This window comes from Hetaerina americana, unplaced genomic scaffold (assembly GCF_022747635.1).
Source record: "Hetaerina americana unplaced genomic scaffold, ioHetAmer1.1.p SCAF_7, whole genome shotgun sequence".
NCBI lineage: Eukaryota > Metazoa > Arthropoda > Insecta > Odonata > Calopterygidae > Hetaerina > Hetaerina americana.
Genome location: NW_027287316.1, coordinates 46,665,409 through 46,684,576, shown reverse-complemented (window position 1 = coordinate 46,684,576; position 19,168 = coordinate 46,665,409). Strand labels below are relative to the sequence as shown.

The following is a 19,168-nucleotide window of genomic DNA, read 5'->3' as shown; positions in this document are numbered from 1 at the left end:
TTGACATCATTGAACCTCTTTCATTGCATAGGCAACCTTGAGTTGCTTTTCACATCAAGTACCTATGTCACAAAATGCAGTCAGGGTATTTATAGTTGATTCAAAACTTGCCTAGTCCATGATTTCTTTGTAAAAATTTTTACGAGTGATAGAATAAAAGGGAAAAAATTATATTTACCATTATTTATTACATGCAGTTAAATGGTATAAAATTTTTCATAAAAATATTTCTGATGGTTCTTTTATGCCAGAAGAAACATTATTTTGCAAACCTTAAAAATGTATTTACTGTAAGGTTATTTTTTTGTTGGCATTAGCCTGCCTTTCCCTTGATTCAGCTACCATGAAACTCCATGATTGGGTATTTTAAAACAAGAAGACATCAAATACATCTTATAGACACACACATGGAATGATGATTGGAAGAAAAGACATTATATTAATCACATATCTGACACAGTTGATCATTATGGACTCCAATCTGTAACATAGTTATTATCTTATCACGTCAAACTAATGTGCCATAGATAATTACAAAAATTATATACACACTTATCTCTAAGTAAATCATTTGAGCTAATATTAGCCAATCAATGGATCTTGGGAGTCAAGACCTATTTTTTTATCCAAAACAATTCTCAATGAAAATAGGAACATGCCATCAGCCAAAACATAGGATTAACTCCTTAAGCATGTGAATATGAGAATCTTGAGTATCCAAGTTCCCTGACTATAAGGTTACTAAATGCATTACTTTCCGAATGAAATTATGCCATTAGGTACAATTACCATATAATCAGGGGATCCTGAAAAGAAAAGACTTTGACAATTCTTAAGTTATCATCAATAAAGGTCAATCTCATTTACATCTTTTTAACACCACTTGAGTATTTTTTTAAGATCATGCTGCATTGCCCCTTGCGTTGAATGGGCATCCTCCTGCCCAGTGCCCTCTTCTCCCTGGTGGAAAGAAAATTGGAATGCTAATATCAATGTCACCCTTGCATATGTGCTAACCAATTGTACAGAATTTACACTTGGAGAATCACACTATTGTGGTTGAATATCACCACAGAGTTGTGATGCCTGAAGAGAATTTTCCACTCTCAACCTAGCCTTTATTGTCAGCCTTAATTTCATTAAAGTCTTGTCTTTCTTTATCTTTGCTTTTAAAGTTGAGGCTATCTTTCTGTCTTTTAGTTGCGAGGATCTTCAAATATGAGCTTTCAAAGGCATAGATAATCATAAAAAAATTGTACATAGTTTTTTGACTTCTTACAAAATCTTCTCAGGTTGTTTTTATGCAAGGTTTTTTCATTTTATTACAAATGGGCATGATGAGGGAATGAATGATTGAGGGCACACTGGAAGACTTCACCACAATTGGTAATCCGGTTTCAGACCTTCCTTCTAAAGAGCACAAAAATTACCTCTTCCTCTGCTACTCCTTTTTAAATGTTCCCATCAAACAACTTGAATATCTCATCGGCCAGATGCCTTATTGAGACCATATTTAAGAGTAAGTAAATAAATCATGTACAAGAGTAGAGTAAGTAAATCAGGTACGAGGGTAATTAGAAAATTTCTCGGAATAGAATAGAAATAAACAACTTACCTCCATGAAACTTTTTTATTTTTCAAAGTAGTCTCCCTGTTTACTAATGCTTTTCGGTCCAGCAATGTTCCTAGTCTTGATCCCATCTTAAAAATGAGATTCCTTCAGGCTTGGAAAATTCCTGTCGACTTCAGCTGTTAGTTCTTCATTGAAGACAATCTCTGTCCACCAAGGAAAATTTTGAGATTGGAGAGAGATGGAAATCTTGTGGAGCCAAATAAGGCAGGTGTAGCAACAATTCCTATCTTAGATCACGTATTTTTGCCATGGCAATGACACTTGTGTGAGTGAGCAGTGTCTTGATGAAAGGTGACCTCCTTCCTTGCCAAACCTGGCCTTTTTTCATGTATCTTTCGCTTTAGTTTGTCCAGGATGTGAGCATAGTATTGTCCAGTAATTGTTTGACAGTGGGAAGATAATCTATCAGCAAAATCCCTTTCACGTTCCAGAAAACAGGCCATCACTTTTCCTGCCGACTATTGCATTTGCTTTCTTTGGTGGTGGTGAATCGACATGTTTCCACTGCTTTGACTTCTGTTTTGTCTCTTAAGTATAGTGGTGGACCCCAGTTTCATTTGAGGTCACTAACTGGTGGAGAATATCTTGTTGGTTGCTCTTAAAATGTCAAACATTGTTCGGAAATTTACATCCTGATGCATTTGTGATCCTGTGTAAAGAGTCATAGCACCCATCTAGGAGGATCATTTTCTCATATCCAAGTCCACCTTTAAAATTTGACATGCCCATTCAAATGATATCCCTAAAGCTTCAGCGAATTCTTGCACTTTCATATGGGTGATTCACCACGACCATTTTACGCACTTTGGCAATGTCTGGGTTAGTGGCACGTTTTGGCTGACCACTACCTGGAGCATTGTCTAGGCTGTCCCAACCAAACTTAAACTCAATTGTCCACTTGGCAACAGTTGAATAGGAAGGAGTAGAGTGTTCTTAAAGTCAGTGTGAATTTCCTTTGCTTTTATACCTTTCTTAACGAAGTACGAGGGTCATCCGGAAAGTAGTACCCGTTCGTGAAATAAAGACACAAAAGTAAATATTAACAAACATAAAAAATTTTATTTGAAAGAGGATACTTTAAACTACTTCTCAACATAATCTCCAAGCAAATTAAGGCATTTGTCATAACGTGTGACAAGTTTCTGTATTCCTGCTGCATAGTCCTTCGCCGCCAGCTCATTGAAATACGCGAGGGACCCATCTTGCACAAATTTTTGCATAATGCAGATGGTGTTTAACAATTTCATGAACAATTGTTCGAGAAACATTGGGAAAATGCTCACAGATGTCATCAATTGTGACGCGCCGATCGTTCCTCACGAATTCGTCAACTGAGCTCACCAGTTGGTCTGTAATGACAGACGGTCTCCCCGAACGCTCATCGTCGTGTGTGTTCCCCCTCCCCATGTTGAAGTTGTGACACCACCGCCGAACAGACGACTCGTCCATTACATTGTCTCCATACACCTCCTTTAATTGGCGATGAATATCACATGGGCGAACGTTTCTTGCATTGAGGAATTTAATCACTGCCCTCACTTCACAACTGGCGGCGTTCTCAATTTTTTTAAACATTGTAAACAATCACAGAAACAACACAGGCAATGCTAGCGTCACGCAACTTGGCTCAGAGAAGGCAGACAAGCCACTGAAGCTATCTGACCTCGTCCAGCGGCTACTTGCGTCATCAGCACTTCATGCGGCACGAACGGGTACTACTTTCCGGATGACCCTCGTATTTAATCACTGTTGAAATCTCAATTTCTTCCATCACCACAAATCACTACATGGGAACAACAAATGAGAGGCGTCCACACCACAGATCTCTTCCCATAGCACTAACACGTCATGCATCTACTCATAAAGGATTAGCTATTACTGCATGAGAAATTCCTTGACTGACATCTGGTGGTGATTCTGAGAACCTTTCTAACTACCCTCGTACAAGCAACACTGCACTGAGTTATGGTATCTTTCTTCCACACTGCCCTACCAACTTCTGCTTTGCTCCACTGTCTTTCAATACATTTCTCAAACTCACGATTCTGCTCATATTTGCAATATCCTTGAGCTGATTGTGAAATACTAGTTGGTGTCAAGCCATATGACTGGTTAACCCTAAGTTAAAGTACTACCTATCAGTTTCATCTATCATTTTCCCTCAAACAAAAAATGCCTTCACTCCCAACTTCTTGTGGCATGCCATTTGCTGTTATAATTTAAGGTTTGACTTTTCTTCAAATTGGGAATAGCCTTCTTTACCATATAGCTATGTGTCTCTGGTTTTTCTGCAATTGTTAACACTTAAGAACTCTTTTTACCACTATATTCTATTGTTTCAGGCTTCACTTCGTGGAAGTATTTAATATCCATTACTAAAAAGAAAGAAAGACTCGTACTTTTCCACAGATTTTATTATACGGTACAATGCGTTTCACCGACTTGCGGCATCATCAGGTACAAATTTGCAAAACAGACAGAGCAAGCATATATACCCTCAGGACAGAGTGGGGGCGGGGAGGGTTGGAAGGATTTGAGAGGGGTGGGGGCTCGCAGGTGCGTTGATGGATTGTTTTGACCATTTCCAGGCTAGTTTTTCTGAGAGGAGTGGGGAGGGGTATGGGAACAATTGCTCATTACAAAGTGTCGTGTTGGGGTTTACCAAGTGCCTTCTAATCTCTAATTGCTCGAGAGCGTCCATTTTTAATCCTTTTGGGAGTGTGTGTAATATCTCTGGGACAAAGTCACTGCTGTGGTTGAATTCTAGTAAATGCTTGGCGAAGAGAGAGTTGTTATTCTGATTTTTGTGACACCTAGCGTGTTCCTTGACTCTTAACTTGATATTCCTGCCGGTCTGACCGACATAAACGCTGTTGCAATCCTCGCATTTCAGTTTATAAATGCCTGATTTGAGAAGGCTATCCTGGGTGTCTTTTCCATTGGCTAGAAGTTTGGAGAGGGTTATGGGTGGGTAGAAGGCTGCTTTGAGTGAGGTGGGTAGGCAGTTGGAAATCCTATATGAAAGATCTCCCAGATACGGGATCGAGCACCACTTAAAATCTTTAGATACTGCGGGCTGTGATACGAAAATGCTTTTTATGGCCATTGCTTTTTGTTTTTTCCGTAGTAATGTGTCAACTAGTTTGGGGTTGAAACCATTGTTGGTAGCTATATTAGTGATATTCACGAGTTCAATTTTGAAGTTTTGGGGGGAAAGGGGGATGTGTAGGAGGCGGTGGATCATGGAGTGGAGGGCTGCGTGTTTGTGAGAAAAGTGGTGTGCGGAATCATTAGAAATTATATGGTCTGTATATGTGGGTTTCCTATAAATTGCAAATTCGTGTCTATTATCCCTAATTGTGATTGTCAAGTCGAGGAAGTTGATGGTGCCGTTGACGTCTTTTTCCATGGAGAAGGAGATATTCCGATGAAGAGTGTTTAGGGAATTAAGTAAGGAGTTTAACTGTCGGTTGGTTCCGGTCCATAGGCATAGTATATCGTCAACGTAACGAAACCAATAGCCCACATTTTTGTTATGCTGATTGTCAGCATTAAAAAGATGTTCTTCTACAGAATTGAGGAAGACTTCGGCTAGGAAGGGGGACAGTGGGGAACCCATAGCTAACCCATCCGTTTGGCTGTAAAGGGTGTGGTTGAAACTAAAATAATTCTGGTTAACTGTCATTTTGATGAGGGGGACCAATTCGTCTGAGATATTTTGGGCAATGGTGGAATCCTTGAGTAGTTCCGTAGTAGTAGTAGTAGTTGTACTGTATAATAAAATCTGTGGAAAAGTACGAGTCTTTCTTTCTTTTTAGTAATGGATATCTTTTTACCACTTTCACCCGGCAGTTTAATCCATATGCACATTTATGATAGTACAAAAAAGGACCAACGTTGAAAACAATTACAACTTACCACAAATAAAACATGCTCCAAAGCCACCATAATGATGTGCTGGGCCAGGTTGAGCATCAATTGTCATAGAGTATAACTCTTCTCCTGGGCCGATAAATCTGCACATGAAATTTTAAATGTGCAAGTAGAATTTCAAGGGCATTGCAAAATCAAAGTAAATATTTTTTCATGCAAACCAATCATCTCACTAACAAAATTATCATGAAGTTAAGCTAAAATCACTTTGTCATGAATCGATTCACCTGAAATATCGCCATCATTAAATCAACAAATGTCTGATATGTATTAATTATGTATATTCAGTATTTTAATCCACGAATCTTGTTCACCAAACATACCCCAGAGATATTCAATTTTTTGTCTAAAAACTAAAATAGCTGACCAAAGTCCATGAAAATCAGTGAGTGAAATTGAAATGAATGCTAAAGACAACATAAAATGTACATATTGTGGTTCAGTTGGGTTTGAAAACAATCTATTTTTACTGAAAGTTCGTGATTGCCCAACAGTGAAATATCAACAGATTTTAAGTAATATACCTTGATATTACTTCCCCTCAATATTAATTAGAATGTAAACAGGGTTTTGATTACCTTGTTTCATAGGTAAGAAATATTTCGGAATTAGTTAATGATTGTATCAATTTTTTAGACTGGTGGCCAAATGGATAACCCTTGCATAAGCCATGGAATTTAAGATTTGGCAAAAGATAGTAATTTTCTTTGTTTCAGAAGACTTTCACCCTAAGAATATGAGTACAAAATACCCAAAATAAGTGCATCAATATTCATGCATTTGTATTTCCTGAACACTAGCCATACAAATGCAGAAAGGTGTTATGGCATGGTTGATATTCATCTAGACACTTAAAAAAAGTCTCCAATGCAAGGGAATGGGATGGTACTATGGCAAAGACACTGGCTTCCCATCCCAAGGGCCCAGGCTCAAATCCTGGTAGTGTCAGGATATTTCAGTGGTATCCTTATCCTTATTTGCAGTGCTTTGCGGAGAGCACTTCAAATGTGGAGTACACCATCTGTTGGATGGGATGCTATATTGTGGACCCCTTGGCATCTTCCATGAGTAGGCTAATGCAATTTCTATCCAACCTTCCTCTATTCCCTGAACATCCTACTGCTTCCATGTTACCCAACTATCCTTTATGGCAAAAATTAACTCGGCTGTCTGTTATATCCCCTTATACTATTACTGCTCCAATGCAGTCATTTTAAAATTACAAAGAAGGTTATCTATCGGCAGTAAGTGCAATTTTTATAAAGGTAAAACATCAAATTTTGAAAACTACATATTTCATCAATTCTTTGTCTACCCATTAATATATATGTATAAGCTACAAGATAAGATGCTGCAATAACTGCACATGTAAATTTAGCAGAGTCCATTGAATTACATCAGGGATATTATGAAATAAAAATGGTTAGTAAAATATGTTTAAAATGAATATTTATATTTAATCATAAACCATATAGTAGCTGGCCACCCTGAATAAAGTAAAATAAAAATAAAATAAACGTTATTGGTCCCAGGACTTAAGGAAGTAAAATATAGGACAAGTCAGAAAACAAACAATCAGCTGTTTGTGTTCCAAAGACTCCAGAAACTCTTCCACACTACAGGCACCTGTATAACAGCATTTATCCATCAGAAAATGCTTGAGGTATTTCTTAATGTACCCCTAGAGGGAGCAGATTATATGCCTGGTGGGAGACATTTGAAAATTTTCATTGCCACATTAGACTCTTAATTATACATAGCAGAAGAGTGGCAGAATAAATGTTGATATTCATCTAGATGCTTAAAAAAGTCTCCAATGTAAGGGAATGGGATGGTACTGGGGAAAAGGCACTGGCTGGCATCAACAGTCAATTGAGTATTATGCCCATGTACTTGAGTATTGGTGATAAGTTTTTTCATATTATCCTTAACATACAAACATAAGTAATGAATATACTGACAAAGCAAAGTTAGGATTTTCAATTCTTTAAAATAAGGTTTCCAAGTTTGCCATGGGGGTATTTTTGCTATGTACCTAATATATCTCTTTAGCATTATAAAAACTCTGCGGAAGCCAGGTGATGCTCCCCAGAAAATAATTCTGTAGCTAATATGTGACTGAAAGTTGCCATAGTGAACCATGTTTGGTAAATTTAAATCTACAATGTTCGTAAGATTTCATAGAATAAATCCACTTTTTGCCTAAGTGAAACATAGGCCATTGGTATCGATCCCCCAGTTTAAGGACTCTTCAATAGACAAACCTAAAAACTTAGTGCTGTGTACCCTTTCAATGGGTAGGCCTTTTAAGCAGAGGTCTGACTGAGGCACTTCACTCCTTTTTTTTTAATTTAATATTATTTGTTTTTCGTACATCGACAGAGAGTTAACGTTAAACCATTTTCCAAGAGCAATATTGAGCTATCAAGCTTAGCTTGCAATAAGTAGCGGCCCTTGTGGTTCATTGCCAGAGTTGTATCATCTGCATACAGGACTATGTTGCCATTCTCAATATATCTAGGTAAATCATTGATTTACCTAGATATATTGAGAATGGCAACATAGTTCTGTATGCAGATGATACAACTCTGGCGATGAACCACAAGGGCCGCTGTAGTAGAAATAATAAAGGCTCAAGAATGCTACATTGTGGTACCCAGAGACTTATTGTTTCTATGGGTGATAAGGGATTTATCATGATGTTGTTGACCCCAATGCCAGAAACTTCCCCCATCTGTTTCCTGTCCTTTAAATAAGATCAAGGCCATTTATGGGCATTCACCTGATTCCATAACATTAACATTTACTTGCAAGAATTTCATGATCCACAGTATCAAATGCACATGAAAGAGCATTGAATACACCAACAGAATATTCCTTCGAGTCTCAAGAAGTGTCATGATCTTTTTTTTTAAAGAAAATGCAAGAGGTACCTTTGGTAATTGGTACCTTTTCCCTCTTGGAATTCAAATTGTTCCATACTTTAAATGTTACTTTCAAAGATATATTTCATAAGCCTGTCTCTTATTAAGGACTCAAAGATATTAGAAAAATTAGTCAATAGGGACATTGGTCAGCAATTGTTAATATCATCCCCATCCCCTTTTTTATGAATAAGTTTTATCTTTGCTATACTACCTTGATCAAAAAGTTCCCGGAATAACCACCGTGTGGCGCTCCCATCGTTCCGATTTGAGTTCTGTTTTTTTTGTTAAATTGGTACATCTGTTGTTGATATTCCCTTTAAATCTTAGTGTCATAACTTGACATTTGCAAAAGTTACGTAGCCAAGAGTACATCTATCTCTGTGTGTGTTGGCGATTTTTTACAATTGCAGAAATGGATTTAAATTTGCAACAATGAACTTGTATTAAATTTTGCGTAAAAAACGGATTTAGTGGCGCACGGACGTTGGAAATGTTGGAAAAGTGTTTCGGCAACGATTCTCTAAAAAAAAACGGTCGTTTACCAGTGGCACGAGCGGTTCAGAAGTGGTCGTGAGTCATTCGAAGATGATGAACGCAGTGGCAGACCATCGACATCGAAAGTCGGTGAAAAAATTGATAAAGTAAAAGAAATGTTGGTCAATAACCGCAAATTAACCATCAGAGAAATAGCGGAGGACTTGAACATTGCCTATGGATCCGCCCAAGACATTGTGGTTAATGATTTGGGTTTCCGTCGTGTAGCATGCCAAAAGACCTCAATTTCATGCAAAAAAGAGACCATGTTGACGTCGCAAAAGACATGATTTGCGAGGCTGAATCCGATCCCACATTCATCAAAAGGATCATTACTGGAGACGAGACGTGGGTTTATGAGTACGACACGCAATCCAGACATCAGGCAAGTGAATGGCGTTCACCAAATGAGCCGAGACCAAAAAAACCACGTCGTTTTCAGTCAAAAAAGAAGGCAATGCTGACGGTTTTCATGGATTACAACGGTGTAGTGCATCATGAATTTTTGCCAGAAGGCCAGACAGTAAACAAAGAGTATTATTTGGGCGTTATGAGACGTTTGCGTGAAGCAATTCGCCGAAAGAGACCAGAAATGTGGGCAGAAAACTCGTGGATTTTGCACCATGATAACGCACCGTCGCACAGTGCTATCATTATTCGTAATTTTTTGACGAAAAATGCAACAAATACCATCCAACAGCCACCGAATTCACCTGATTTGGCTCCCTGTGACTTCTTTCTGTTCAATCGAGTTAAAAAACCATTACGGGGAACGCGTTTTAGCAGCCGAGAGGAAGTAATGGAAAAATCGCAGGAAGCACTGATGGACATACCGAAAACCGAATATAAAAAATGTTTCGAGGATTGGATCAAGCGCTGGCATAAGTGTGTTGCAGTCGATGGGGATTACTTTGAAGGGGACAATATAGATTTAGATGAATAAACTTGTATTTTTAATTTTCTGAATAAATTCCGGGAAATTTTTGATCAAGGTAGTATTTTAGATAGTCTGGAAACTTGCTTTTTGTGAAGGATTATATTTTTTATATTTCATTATAAGTGTTGAGGATTTACTTATTGCCTAAGAGCATTTTTTGATAATTATATAGTGGGGATATCGTCGATTCTGACTGACAGGTTCACTTTTAAGGCTCATGGTGCACGTCAAAACCTAATCCTCTGTTGCAAGAAAGAGGACCATGGAAGATGTCACAAAAGAAATAAAAGTTTGTCAATTTTTTTGACCAATCAGTGAAATATACTTTTAATTAGTTCATAAAATTCTGGCTATAAAAAAACCTAGACTTGATTTTTTGGCTTTGTTTAATATTCTTCGTTTTTTTCAAGCCTTTTAAAATTTACAAGAGCAATGCAGATTTAGAATGTCACTTGACAACAAATGTGTGTGAGTGGATACTTTTGATACCGCACATGGGCTTACTAATATGATTATCACCATAACAGCATTTAGGTAAATGTAAATTAATAATTTCATTCCTAGCTTCGTTTTTATTAATGAAGTTTAAGCTATGGGAGGAACCAAGACTATTTGATGACACAATGGATATTTTGTCCAGAAAAAATTGAACTGACCTTCAAAGAGGTAAATTCTTCCTTTAATAAATTATAATTATGCATGTATTTTTATGCCCTGTACTTTCCTAGGACTACAAAAATTAACTTTCAACTTTTAATTTACCTACTAACGTTTTCCCTTTAAAAAATCCCATGCCAGCGTGTGGTTATGGTAGCTTAGTGGATTACGGTTTTGATCAATGCTTTGAGAGCCTGGGTTCAAATCTAGGTAACTCTAGACTCTAAGCTCCTTATCTTTAATCAATGTGTGATTTTCCAGGGCAACCATGGGGCAAAAGACTGGCGTGAATTTCAATACTCTCTCCCATCAAGCCATCCTTCAGGATGATTAATGTGGTTATAAGGTTTGACCAATCTACACTTTGCTTCCCTCCCTCTAAAGGAGGAGGCTACAGTAAATGTTAAGAGGGCAATTAAAAGTTAAACATATGGCAATAAGTACAGTCAAATAGGATAATAAAATTTGGATTATAGGATGATTTTATACTTAATGAGAATTGTTTATTATTTAATGAAGTTATCACCTCTTAATTTGGATTCCATATAGGATCCTCTCCCTTGTTTGGTCTTGGAACTAATTCTGTCATCCACTAAGTCGAAGTCTAAAGATATGAGGATTACCCAAATGAAACGTGAAGCAACAAGTGTCCTAGATCACAGTGATTTCTTATGTAGAATAGATTATATATTTGTTGTTCATCCCTTATTGTTTCATGTATCAATGAAGACTAGATTTGGGTTTTGCTATGGCCTGCATGTCTTCAACAACAAATGGTCTTCAACTACATTTTTATCTCCACGAATTCCTGATTTGCATGCCAAACCCTCAACATTTCCTTAGAAAATTTGGCCCTTCATCCATATTTTTTAAGAAAATTGAAAGACTTTTTCCAAACAGAGTGGCCCAAGAAAAACCCATCATGGGGAAACAATCTATGATTAGTCAAAATGCCAGACATACAATCTATGATTAGTCAAAATGCCAGACATACAATCTATGATTAGTCAAAATACCAGACATGCAATCATTTCAAGTTTTCATTGCTTTCATATGGTCTCGGATTCCTACATACCAGACACTTCTATTGCTTCGACACTGAATGAATTCACTGAAGTTCCAACATGCTTGTTTTCTTTATTTCTGAATGTAACAGTTCCATGCAGGAATCAATTATTTCCCCATATTATATTTGCTTATGAAATTATAGTTGAACTCACATAACTTCTTGACCCTCTGCTGCAGCTGGGGCTCGTGAAGTAGTAGGTTGAGGTACCCCCATCAAGTTGGGTGCAGCATGTCTTCCCTTTTTCCTCTTCCCTTTGCTCTTATGTTGCTGAGCTGATAAAAGCACCATTGCTATAATGGAGAAATTACCCTTCAAATGCACTGCAAAGCAGCCACAAATTTTAACTGACACAAAAGACAAAAATTAAAGGTGGTTTATTCCATACAAGCGGTTTGGTAGGGTAAATTTTCATCTTGAAATCCTCTGCAATCAATGGGGAAGCATGAAACTAATCATATGTATTTCTATGCTATTGATAATAAACAAAACATCTGTAGTAGAAAAATATTCGCACCAATAAGAATTAAAAATGACTACTTCCTCATCTTACCTTTCCGTTCCTCCACCAGCTCCGATCTACGATGTTTCATTTCATCTGACAAATTGTTCACTATTCTGTCAATGAAGCTATCTAAAACAATTGAGCGATTTTCTGTAATTATGGGTGTTCGGCAAATAGGGCAAATGTTCTTCTTTTTCTTCCATTCTTGGAGGCAATAGTGGCAAGCTGTATGAGTACAGTTCAACGTTGTTGCCTGAAATATATGTACACATATACCATCACATGATGTCCAATTTAGGTAAAGCATAGTAGTTGTTAATTGGGGAGTGATCTACAACAGAGGTAATTTGTACAGTTAGGGATAGGTGAGTAATTTCATAACATTAAAAAAATTGTAATTGATAACTGGTTATTAAAAAAAAAACATTTCATAGTTTAAGTCTTCTACTGAGTGTTGCTTCTAAGAAAATTATTGCAAGATGCAAAGTTTGCACAATTTCAAATACCTATACTTATGAGATGGAACTTATGTCATCCACATTCGCAAGACAGTATGAGAAGTCATTTTGACAGAACTGGAAAGTTGGCACAGACAATCAATCAATGGGCATTGAAGTACAGATTTTTTTGAACACCATAATCTCAAAGTTGTTGAAAATCTTTTGAGTTGTTTTCCAGAAAATGTTTCGTAAACCATTCCTGGCAAAACTATCTCTGAAATTCTGGACAATATTTTATTGCCCACAATCTGGATGATGTGGCTTTGTTTTAGGAGTGAGGCACAAACTATTGACTATTTTGAAAATGCAAAACCATGTGCATTTTATTCTGTTACTGAGTTTATAGGAAATCATTGACATGATATTGGGGGAAATATTTTGAGCAATTCTGTGCACAATTACTGCAATTGTGGTGCATATTAGTTAGCTCAGTTTAGGAACGAGACAAACTATTAGCATTATAGAAAATGTAGTCTAATATACTTAATTAATTTTTTGAACAAAAACCAGAATATATTTCAAGATAGCTGGTGGACAAGCATAATTATTAAGTATGTGATCCGAAAAAACATTAAAAATTATTGTTGGATTGGTTTTCTAACAAGTTGTTACTTTAAAGCTTCCATGAAACTAAAGTTTTTTCTTTTAAATTTTGTAGTTTCATTTTTGATTCGGCATTAGTTTTTAGGTAATAAATATTTGAAAATAAGGTCTGGCTTTCTTTGACTATTGTATTTTTGATACTATGCAAACATTGGGAGATTTCAGGTGCTAGAGTACAAACAGGGAATTCAAGCAACTATCTAGTTTGGTGAATTCTTTGCGTTTTATTGCTGCTATATTTATTATGAAATGAAAGCAGGGGACAAATATATGTAATTTACTTTTATAAATAAATATAAAAAAGTGGTAGACCCCTCGTGAAGCATTTAATTAATTTATTTTAGCATCTTTTCCATGAGGGTTCCACGGTCATTATACTCCAAAAAAGTTGGCCGAAAATTTTGAACTGATTGTCATGAAAATTTACAAATGGTAGTTTAAGAGGGACCTCTTTTCAAATATGATATAAATAGTGGGAGAATCAAAATGGGTGAAAGAGTATTTAATATGCAGAAGCTATGACCCTCCTATAATTAGTAACATGCATGATGGCTGATAATAGTGGAGCCAATAAATGGATTGTTGTTAGAACCACACAGTATCTGGATAGTTTTAGAGACTTGAAAGTATCTGGCCAACCTACTGACATTGGTCATCTGACATTTTTAACCCCTCAGACACTGCTTGGGGGCGATCAAGTGGTTCATTATAATGTCCACGTCTCTTACCATGAGAATCCACCACTGCTTTACTTACTATGAATTATATTGATAGTTGATTTTGGTCTTAGCACATATTTTAGTAAAAAGCCCTAAATTCTGTCACCAACTTGAATCTTTATGAATAAATTAAATACTCTAGGAAAAAACTAACTTCAAATTGACGGGAAACTATGTAGGGAAATGCGCACAAAAAATATAGAATGATAGCAATTTAACATAGTATCATGGATGCAAAGGCTGGACACACTACATGGTTCCACATTCTGAACAACTGGAAGAGAGCTGTGCCCTTGGAAAATGTCATACAATCTTAAATTTTTCATGTGTGCATTCTTCCATAAGTATAGGCAATCACTAACCTTAACAAAGAGTTCATTGCAGATACTACACTGAAGTTCCATTTCAATTAAGTTGGAAAATTCAGCAAGAGCCTCTCGTTTTGCCTTCAATGTACTCTCAGTCTCCTTCATTTTGGCCTTCTCTGCTTCTTCTAATTCTTTCTCCAGGAGACACCTTTTCCCTTCAGCATTTGTTAAATCACACTTCACACGACACAACTCATCCTCAAGAGATTTCAGTTTCTCCGCACAAGCACCTTCAGTTTGCTCTTTTTCACCTGATTTACATGAGGGTACAAAATGCAAGAGGAAAATTTGTGAGCATTCTTGTCTTTTTTTTCCGGACAGTCACACAAAATCAAAGGAGACAAAAAATGGACTACTTCCTTGAGGAACAGGGTAAGACTATTTGATTGAGTGTAAAAGGTAGTTTTAAATTTCTAAAAGCTTGAATAACAGCCTATCGTTCTTCTCTCATATGAGATCTCAAAGCAAGGTTTTGCATCCGAGTAACAGAATGGTTGATAGGCATTTACTCATAAAACCAAGTATCTTTGTTCCATCAAGGATCTACAGAGCTCTTTAAATAAAACAACAGAATATTGACCAGCCCATGGCCACTTGGCTTCTGAGAGATAGCACATATGATAAGTATTTATATTGGTCATTTAAATTGGCTTAATATAAGAGGCCTACTTCGTGGTTATCGAGCAGGGGATCATCAAAGAGTAAATTGGTTGATGAAATGTAATGTTATGATAAATGAATATTTATTAGTGCATACTCACGCCTAATGTCACTCTCAATTTTTTTTCTACTTTCCAACAAACTTTGCAATTCTAACTCGAGAGTCTCTCTCATACTTAATTCTTTTTCTAAAACTTCATTTTTGAGTTCTGCAATCATTTTTTGGGCTGCAACGGCTTGCTCCTGTCTTAATAGCTCCTGAAAAGTTACATATAAATAATATGGAACTATTTTCATAAAAAGCACAGAAATATCTACTGATGATAGTACTAGTCATTAAAGGAAGCATATCATAATAAAACTCTTATGATATCAGCCATTAAACTGTGGTTTAAGAATTTATTTAGCATCAGAGTACTGCCAGAAAAAACATTCACGCTTGTATTTTTTTACAATACGAGAAGCTATTTCATTTTTGAAATGTTTTTTAATTCTTCCCAGTAGTTCAGCATTTTTTTAAATATAGCATTTCTTACCACTGATTTCTTTATAATTCTAGCTCACCTTCAAGATTTAAGTATGAGTTTTCAAAAGCATTAAATCTTAATAAGAATAAATACTTATTAATAATTTACATCGCTGATAACACTTTATCAACATTGTTTCCTGATGGCAATTCATAAAACAATAAACTGAGATATTTATAGGTGAACATTACCAATTTTTTATTCTCCTCGTCGATCAGCTTTAGTTTTTCATTGAGTGCTTGCTGTTCCTTCTCCTTTGACGATAGTAAGTTCTCCATTTCCTTCAGTTTCTGCTCAAGAGCATTTTTCTCCTACAGAATAAGTGAAATAATAATTGTTGTGAAAATCAAATTATTGCAAACATCAAAATAATCCCTGCCTGCAGTCTGAAAGCAGAGAAGAATTGCAGAATGAAAACAGAGCAGACTTGCAACATACAAGCCACAAGTATTCTGTCCCTTTGCCACATCCAGGATGCTTACATTCTTCCATCCCCTTAACATTTACAACCATGCTGCAGGTAACCTCACCTCCAATGGTTTTGAGCATGACTATCTCAAGACATATCCTCTTCGGAGTCTTCATCAGGCAATTTAACAGCAATGATAATCATAATAAAGCTTTAAATTTGTAACTATCAACATTTAGCTTTTAATAGCTTACGGGCATTAGATGCCTAATTTTTTCTTGACTTTTAGGGGCACAGAAATTTTCCATATTGATTTCACAATATTGTTGAACTTTTGAAATGATCATAAAAGCACCAGGAAGTATTTTAACGTGATTTCCTCAGTTAACCAGCTTTTAATATACAGGTAGACAGGCTATTTCCTTTCATAAAACATAAATGAAAGAACTTTATTTGATAATCCAGAAGAATATGGCTAATTATGAATGTGAAGAAAGTGACGGTATATTTCTAAATAATGTATGTCACGAAAGTCGACCAAGGGTTTTACAATTTCAGAAGAGACTAGCCAATTCAGAGGTGAAGCCAAGGAGTTTTTACATTGTGACCATAGCAAGTGATATCCTGATCAAAAATTGATTTGCTGAAGAGAATGCGAAAACATGGTATAAAGGGCACTTGCTCATTGCATCACACATTTCTTATAGCCTCTTCTACACCATACCATACTTAGACAGCAAACTTATAATAAAATACAATAAAAAATATTTCATGACATATTAGAATAATGATGATCCCACACAAAGAAGAGGAAAAATAAATCATTATTAAATATGATATCAAGTTTTGATGTGATTGACTTCCCAGATGATGAAAACATGTTTCGTAATTTTTTATCATAATGACATCTCATACTACTGTTTGAAACATTATCATACAATAGTTGGCTGCTCTCTATGTGACATCACATTTTCTGTAAATTACCTCTTCTTAAGTTACTCTTTTCTTTTTTCATTTAAGGTGAGTTGGAAAGTAAGTCATGAGTCATTACCACTTTGGTGTCATCAACGAACAGGTTTACATGATATGAAGTACCTATACACAATTTATTGCATCCATCAACTGCTGTATCATCAATATCTTTTCTAGGAATTCCTGGACATTTTATCCATTTTACAGCAAATATCGTTAATCTTATGGCCTCTTGATTATACCACCAATCTTTTGAATAGGGAATCTCTCTTCACTATTTAAGACCATTAGCTGGTAAAATAAATAAATTCATTACCGGGAAAAGTTTTCAAAGATTAATTTGATAGTGTAAGGTGTATACCACTTCCTTACAGTGAATCTTTCATTTTATTCGTTCCATATGTACTTTTGAAAAGGCCAATCTCCAGGGATTTAAGTCTGTTAAGCCATGAAAACTTTACAGGGAAACAAGGTCATTAAATAATTTCTACTATTACGTTATCCGAGTGGTATATTCTAGAGGTACAGGGTTATGAAACTTCATCTTTCACAGTTGGATAAGCAGAAAATAAGATGGACATAGAGGAAGAATAATTACTACATGGAGGGAGAAGAGAGGATGAAATTTGAAAAAGGCAGAACAACTGGGCTGAGGAAAAATGAGAAAGTGGTATGACGAAGGCCAAAATAAAAGGAAGAATTTTGGTGAAAATGAAAGAGAATCACATTTTGGGGAACACATGAAGGAACATATGAATAACTGAAGGAGATAATAGGGAAAGTTTTCTTCAACACGAAGATTTAATGGCATAGTTGCAATAGTTAAAATTATCTTTTTTTTAATGTTGTTGGATGAAAACAATGAACATTGGGAAAACTAATATCTGTTCCCCAGACTATCAACCTCGCTCTCTTTAAATTATGTTATTAATATGTAAATGTATACTTACACACTGTAATTCACTCTCGATTCTTTTCTTTTCATCTTCATACTGGAGCTTAACTTCCTCTTTTTCCTGCATAACTTTCTGTAATTGTGTATTCAAATCATCATTCTCTTTTTTCAGCTGAACTTCTTCTCTTTCAATGTTTTGACTAACAATGCAGTCATCATAAGTATCAGCTGAGAGGTTTCTTGTCTCACTAAATGATAAGATTTGCAAAAAAAAGTGTTGTTAAGTGGACTGAACAAATTTTAATGAATGAAATCATCAGCAGCTAATGATAAACCTACCTGTTCGAACTTTCGTCAATTCTTGCACGTTTAGACACAAGGTTGTCATGACTTGGAAATATGCAGAATTTGTAGGAAAATTCACTTTGAGGGCCTAACTGAATCACATCATTATCCCTAATCTTACATGATTCATCCACGGCTAAAGTTTGTCCACCAACGATGGTTCCAAATTGACTCTGTGGAGATTATAAGGAAAATCAGTGAAGTAACAACGCAACACTTTAAATACAATTGACGTGCAGAATAACATCACCATTTGATTATTAATACAGTAACTGCATTTAAGTTGAAACCATGGAATGCACAAAAAATGAAACTATTGACTTGGGGTCTACATGAGGCAAAATTATAACGATACTGTCACATCTATAATCCAAACAATGGGTTTCCAGCGAATGTATTGTAATATTGTTCCCAAGCGTGAAAGCTCACGAAAGTAGTTAGGGGTAAAAATAACTCGCCTCATTCTTAAGGATCCACTCATTGTTCGAAGAAAAAATAACGCAATGGTTTCGAGAGACGGAGACCTTGGTAAGGCACAAGTTTGCTTTCTTCGATCGACCGATCCTGAATTGCTGAGAATATGAAACATAAACATTATTATTTGCTATACGGGGTTTGCAACATATCAGAATATTGTTATGCAATGCATACCTCTGACGAATTTATTTTTTTCCGTATCGATTCACCTTCTGGACCAACCTGAATCAAATACGCATAGCACGTTGATTCCATATCTAATGTTTTCTTATGTGTTTAATGTGTCAACTTCCAAGAAGTATCTTATATTCCAAGATAATCCATAATTCGCTATCGCAACTTATCACCTAATACTACTGGTTAGAGACGGTCATTTTATCAGTTTATCCCCGATTTAGTGAATACCTGTCCCAAATGACAATAAAAATGTCCGGAGACAGAACACTCTTTCAAAATTTGTAAACAAAAATTTGCAAACACGCAAACATCGACGTAGCGTAA

The 19,168-nt window shown here is 36.1% G+C and overlaps 1 protein-coding gene across 1 annotated transcript; it reads right to left on the bottom strand.

The window, feature by feature from the left end:
* Window positions 1-159: 159 nt before the first annotated feature.
* On the bottom strand, window positions 160-19,120 carry LOC139696926 (E3 ubiquitin-protein ligase RNF8-like). Its single transcript, XM_071595819.1, has 11 exons — window positions 18,842-19,120; window positions 18,649-18,762; window positions 18,185-18,363; window positions 17,901-18,093; window positions 15,761-15,880; window positions 15,144-15,300; window positions 14,377-14,633; window positions 12,241-12,445; window positions 11,842-11,980; window positions 5,552-5,649; window positions 160-960 (listed from the first exon to the last, which is right to left on the bottom strand). Exons 1-11 carry the CDS (start codon window positions 18,920-18,922, stop codon window positions 902-904), a joined length of 1,602 nt encoding a protein of 533 aa, XP_071451920.1. The 5' UTR covers window positions 18,923-19,120; the 3' UTR covers window positions 160-901.
* Window positions 19,121-19,168: the final 48 nt, after the last annotated feature.

What these genes read in the sequence shown, in the direction of transcription:
- LOC139696926 (XM_071595819.1), bottom strand. Translation starts at nt 18,922, where the DNA reads ATGGAATCAACGTGCTATGCGTATTTGATTCAGGTTGGTCCAGAAGGT. An exon ending in TCGAGAGTGAATTACAGTGT is followed by an intron (nt 15,881 to 17,900) that starts GTAAGTATACAT and finishes CTTATTCTGTAG; the next exon opens with GAGAAAAATGCTCTTGAGCA. An exon ending in GCTGGTGGAGGAACGGAAAG is followed by an intron (nt 11,981 to 12,240) that starts GTAAGATGAGGA and finishes TCTCCATTATAG; the next exon opens with CAATGGTGCTTTTATCAGCT.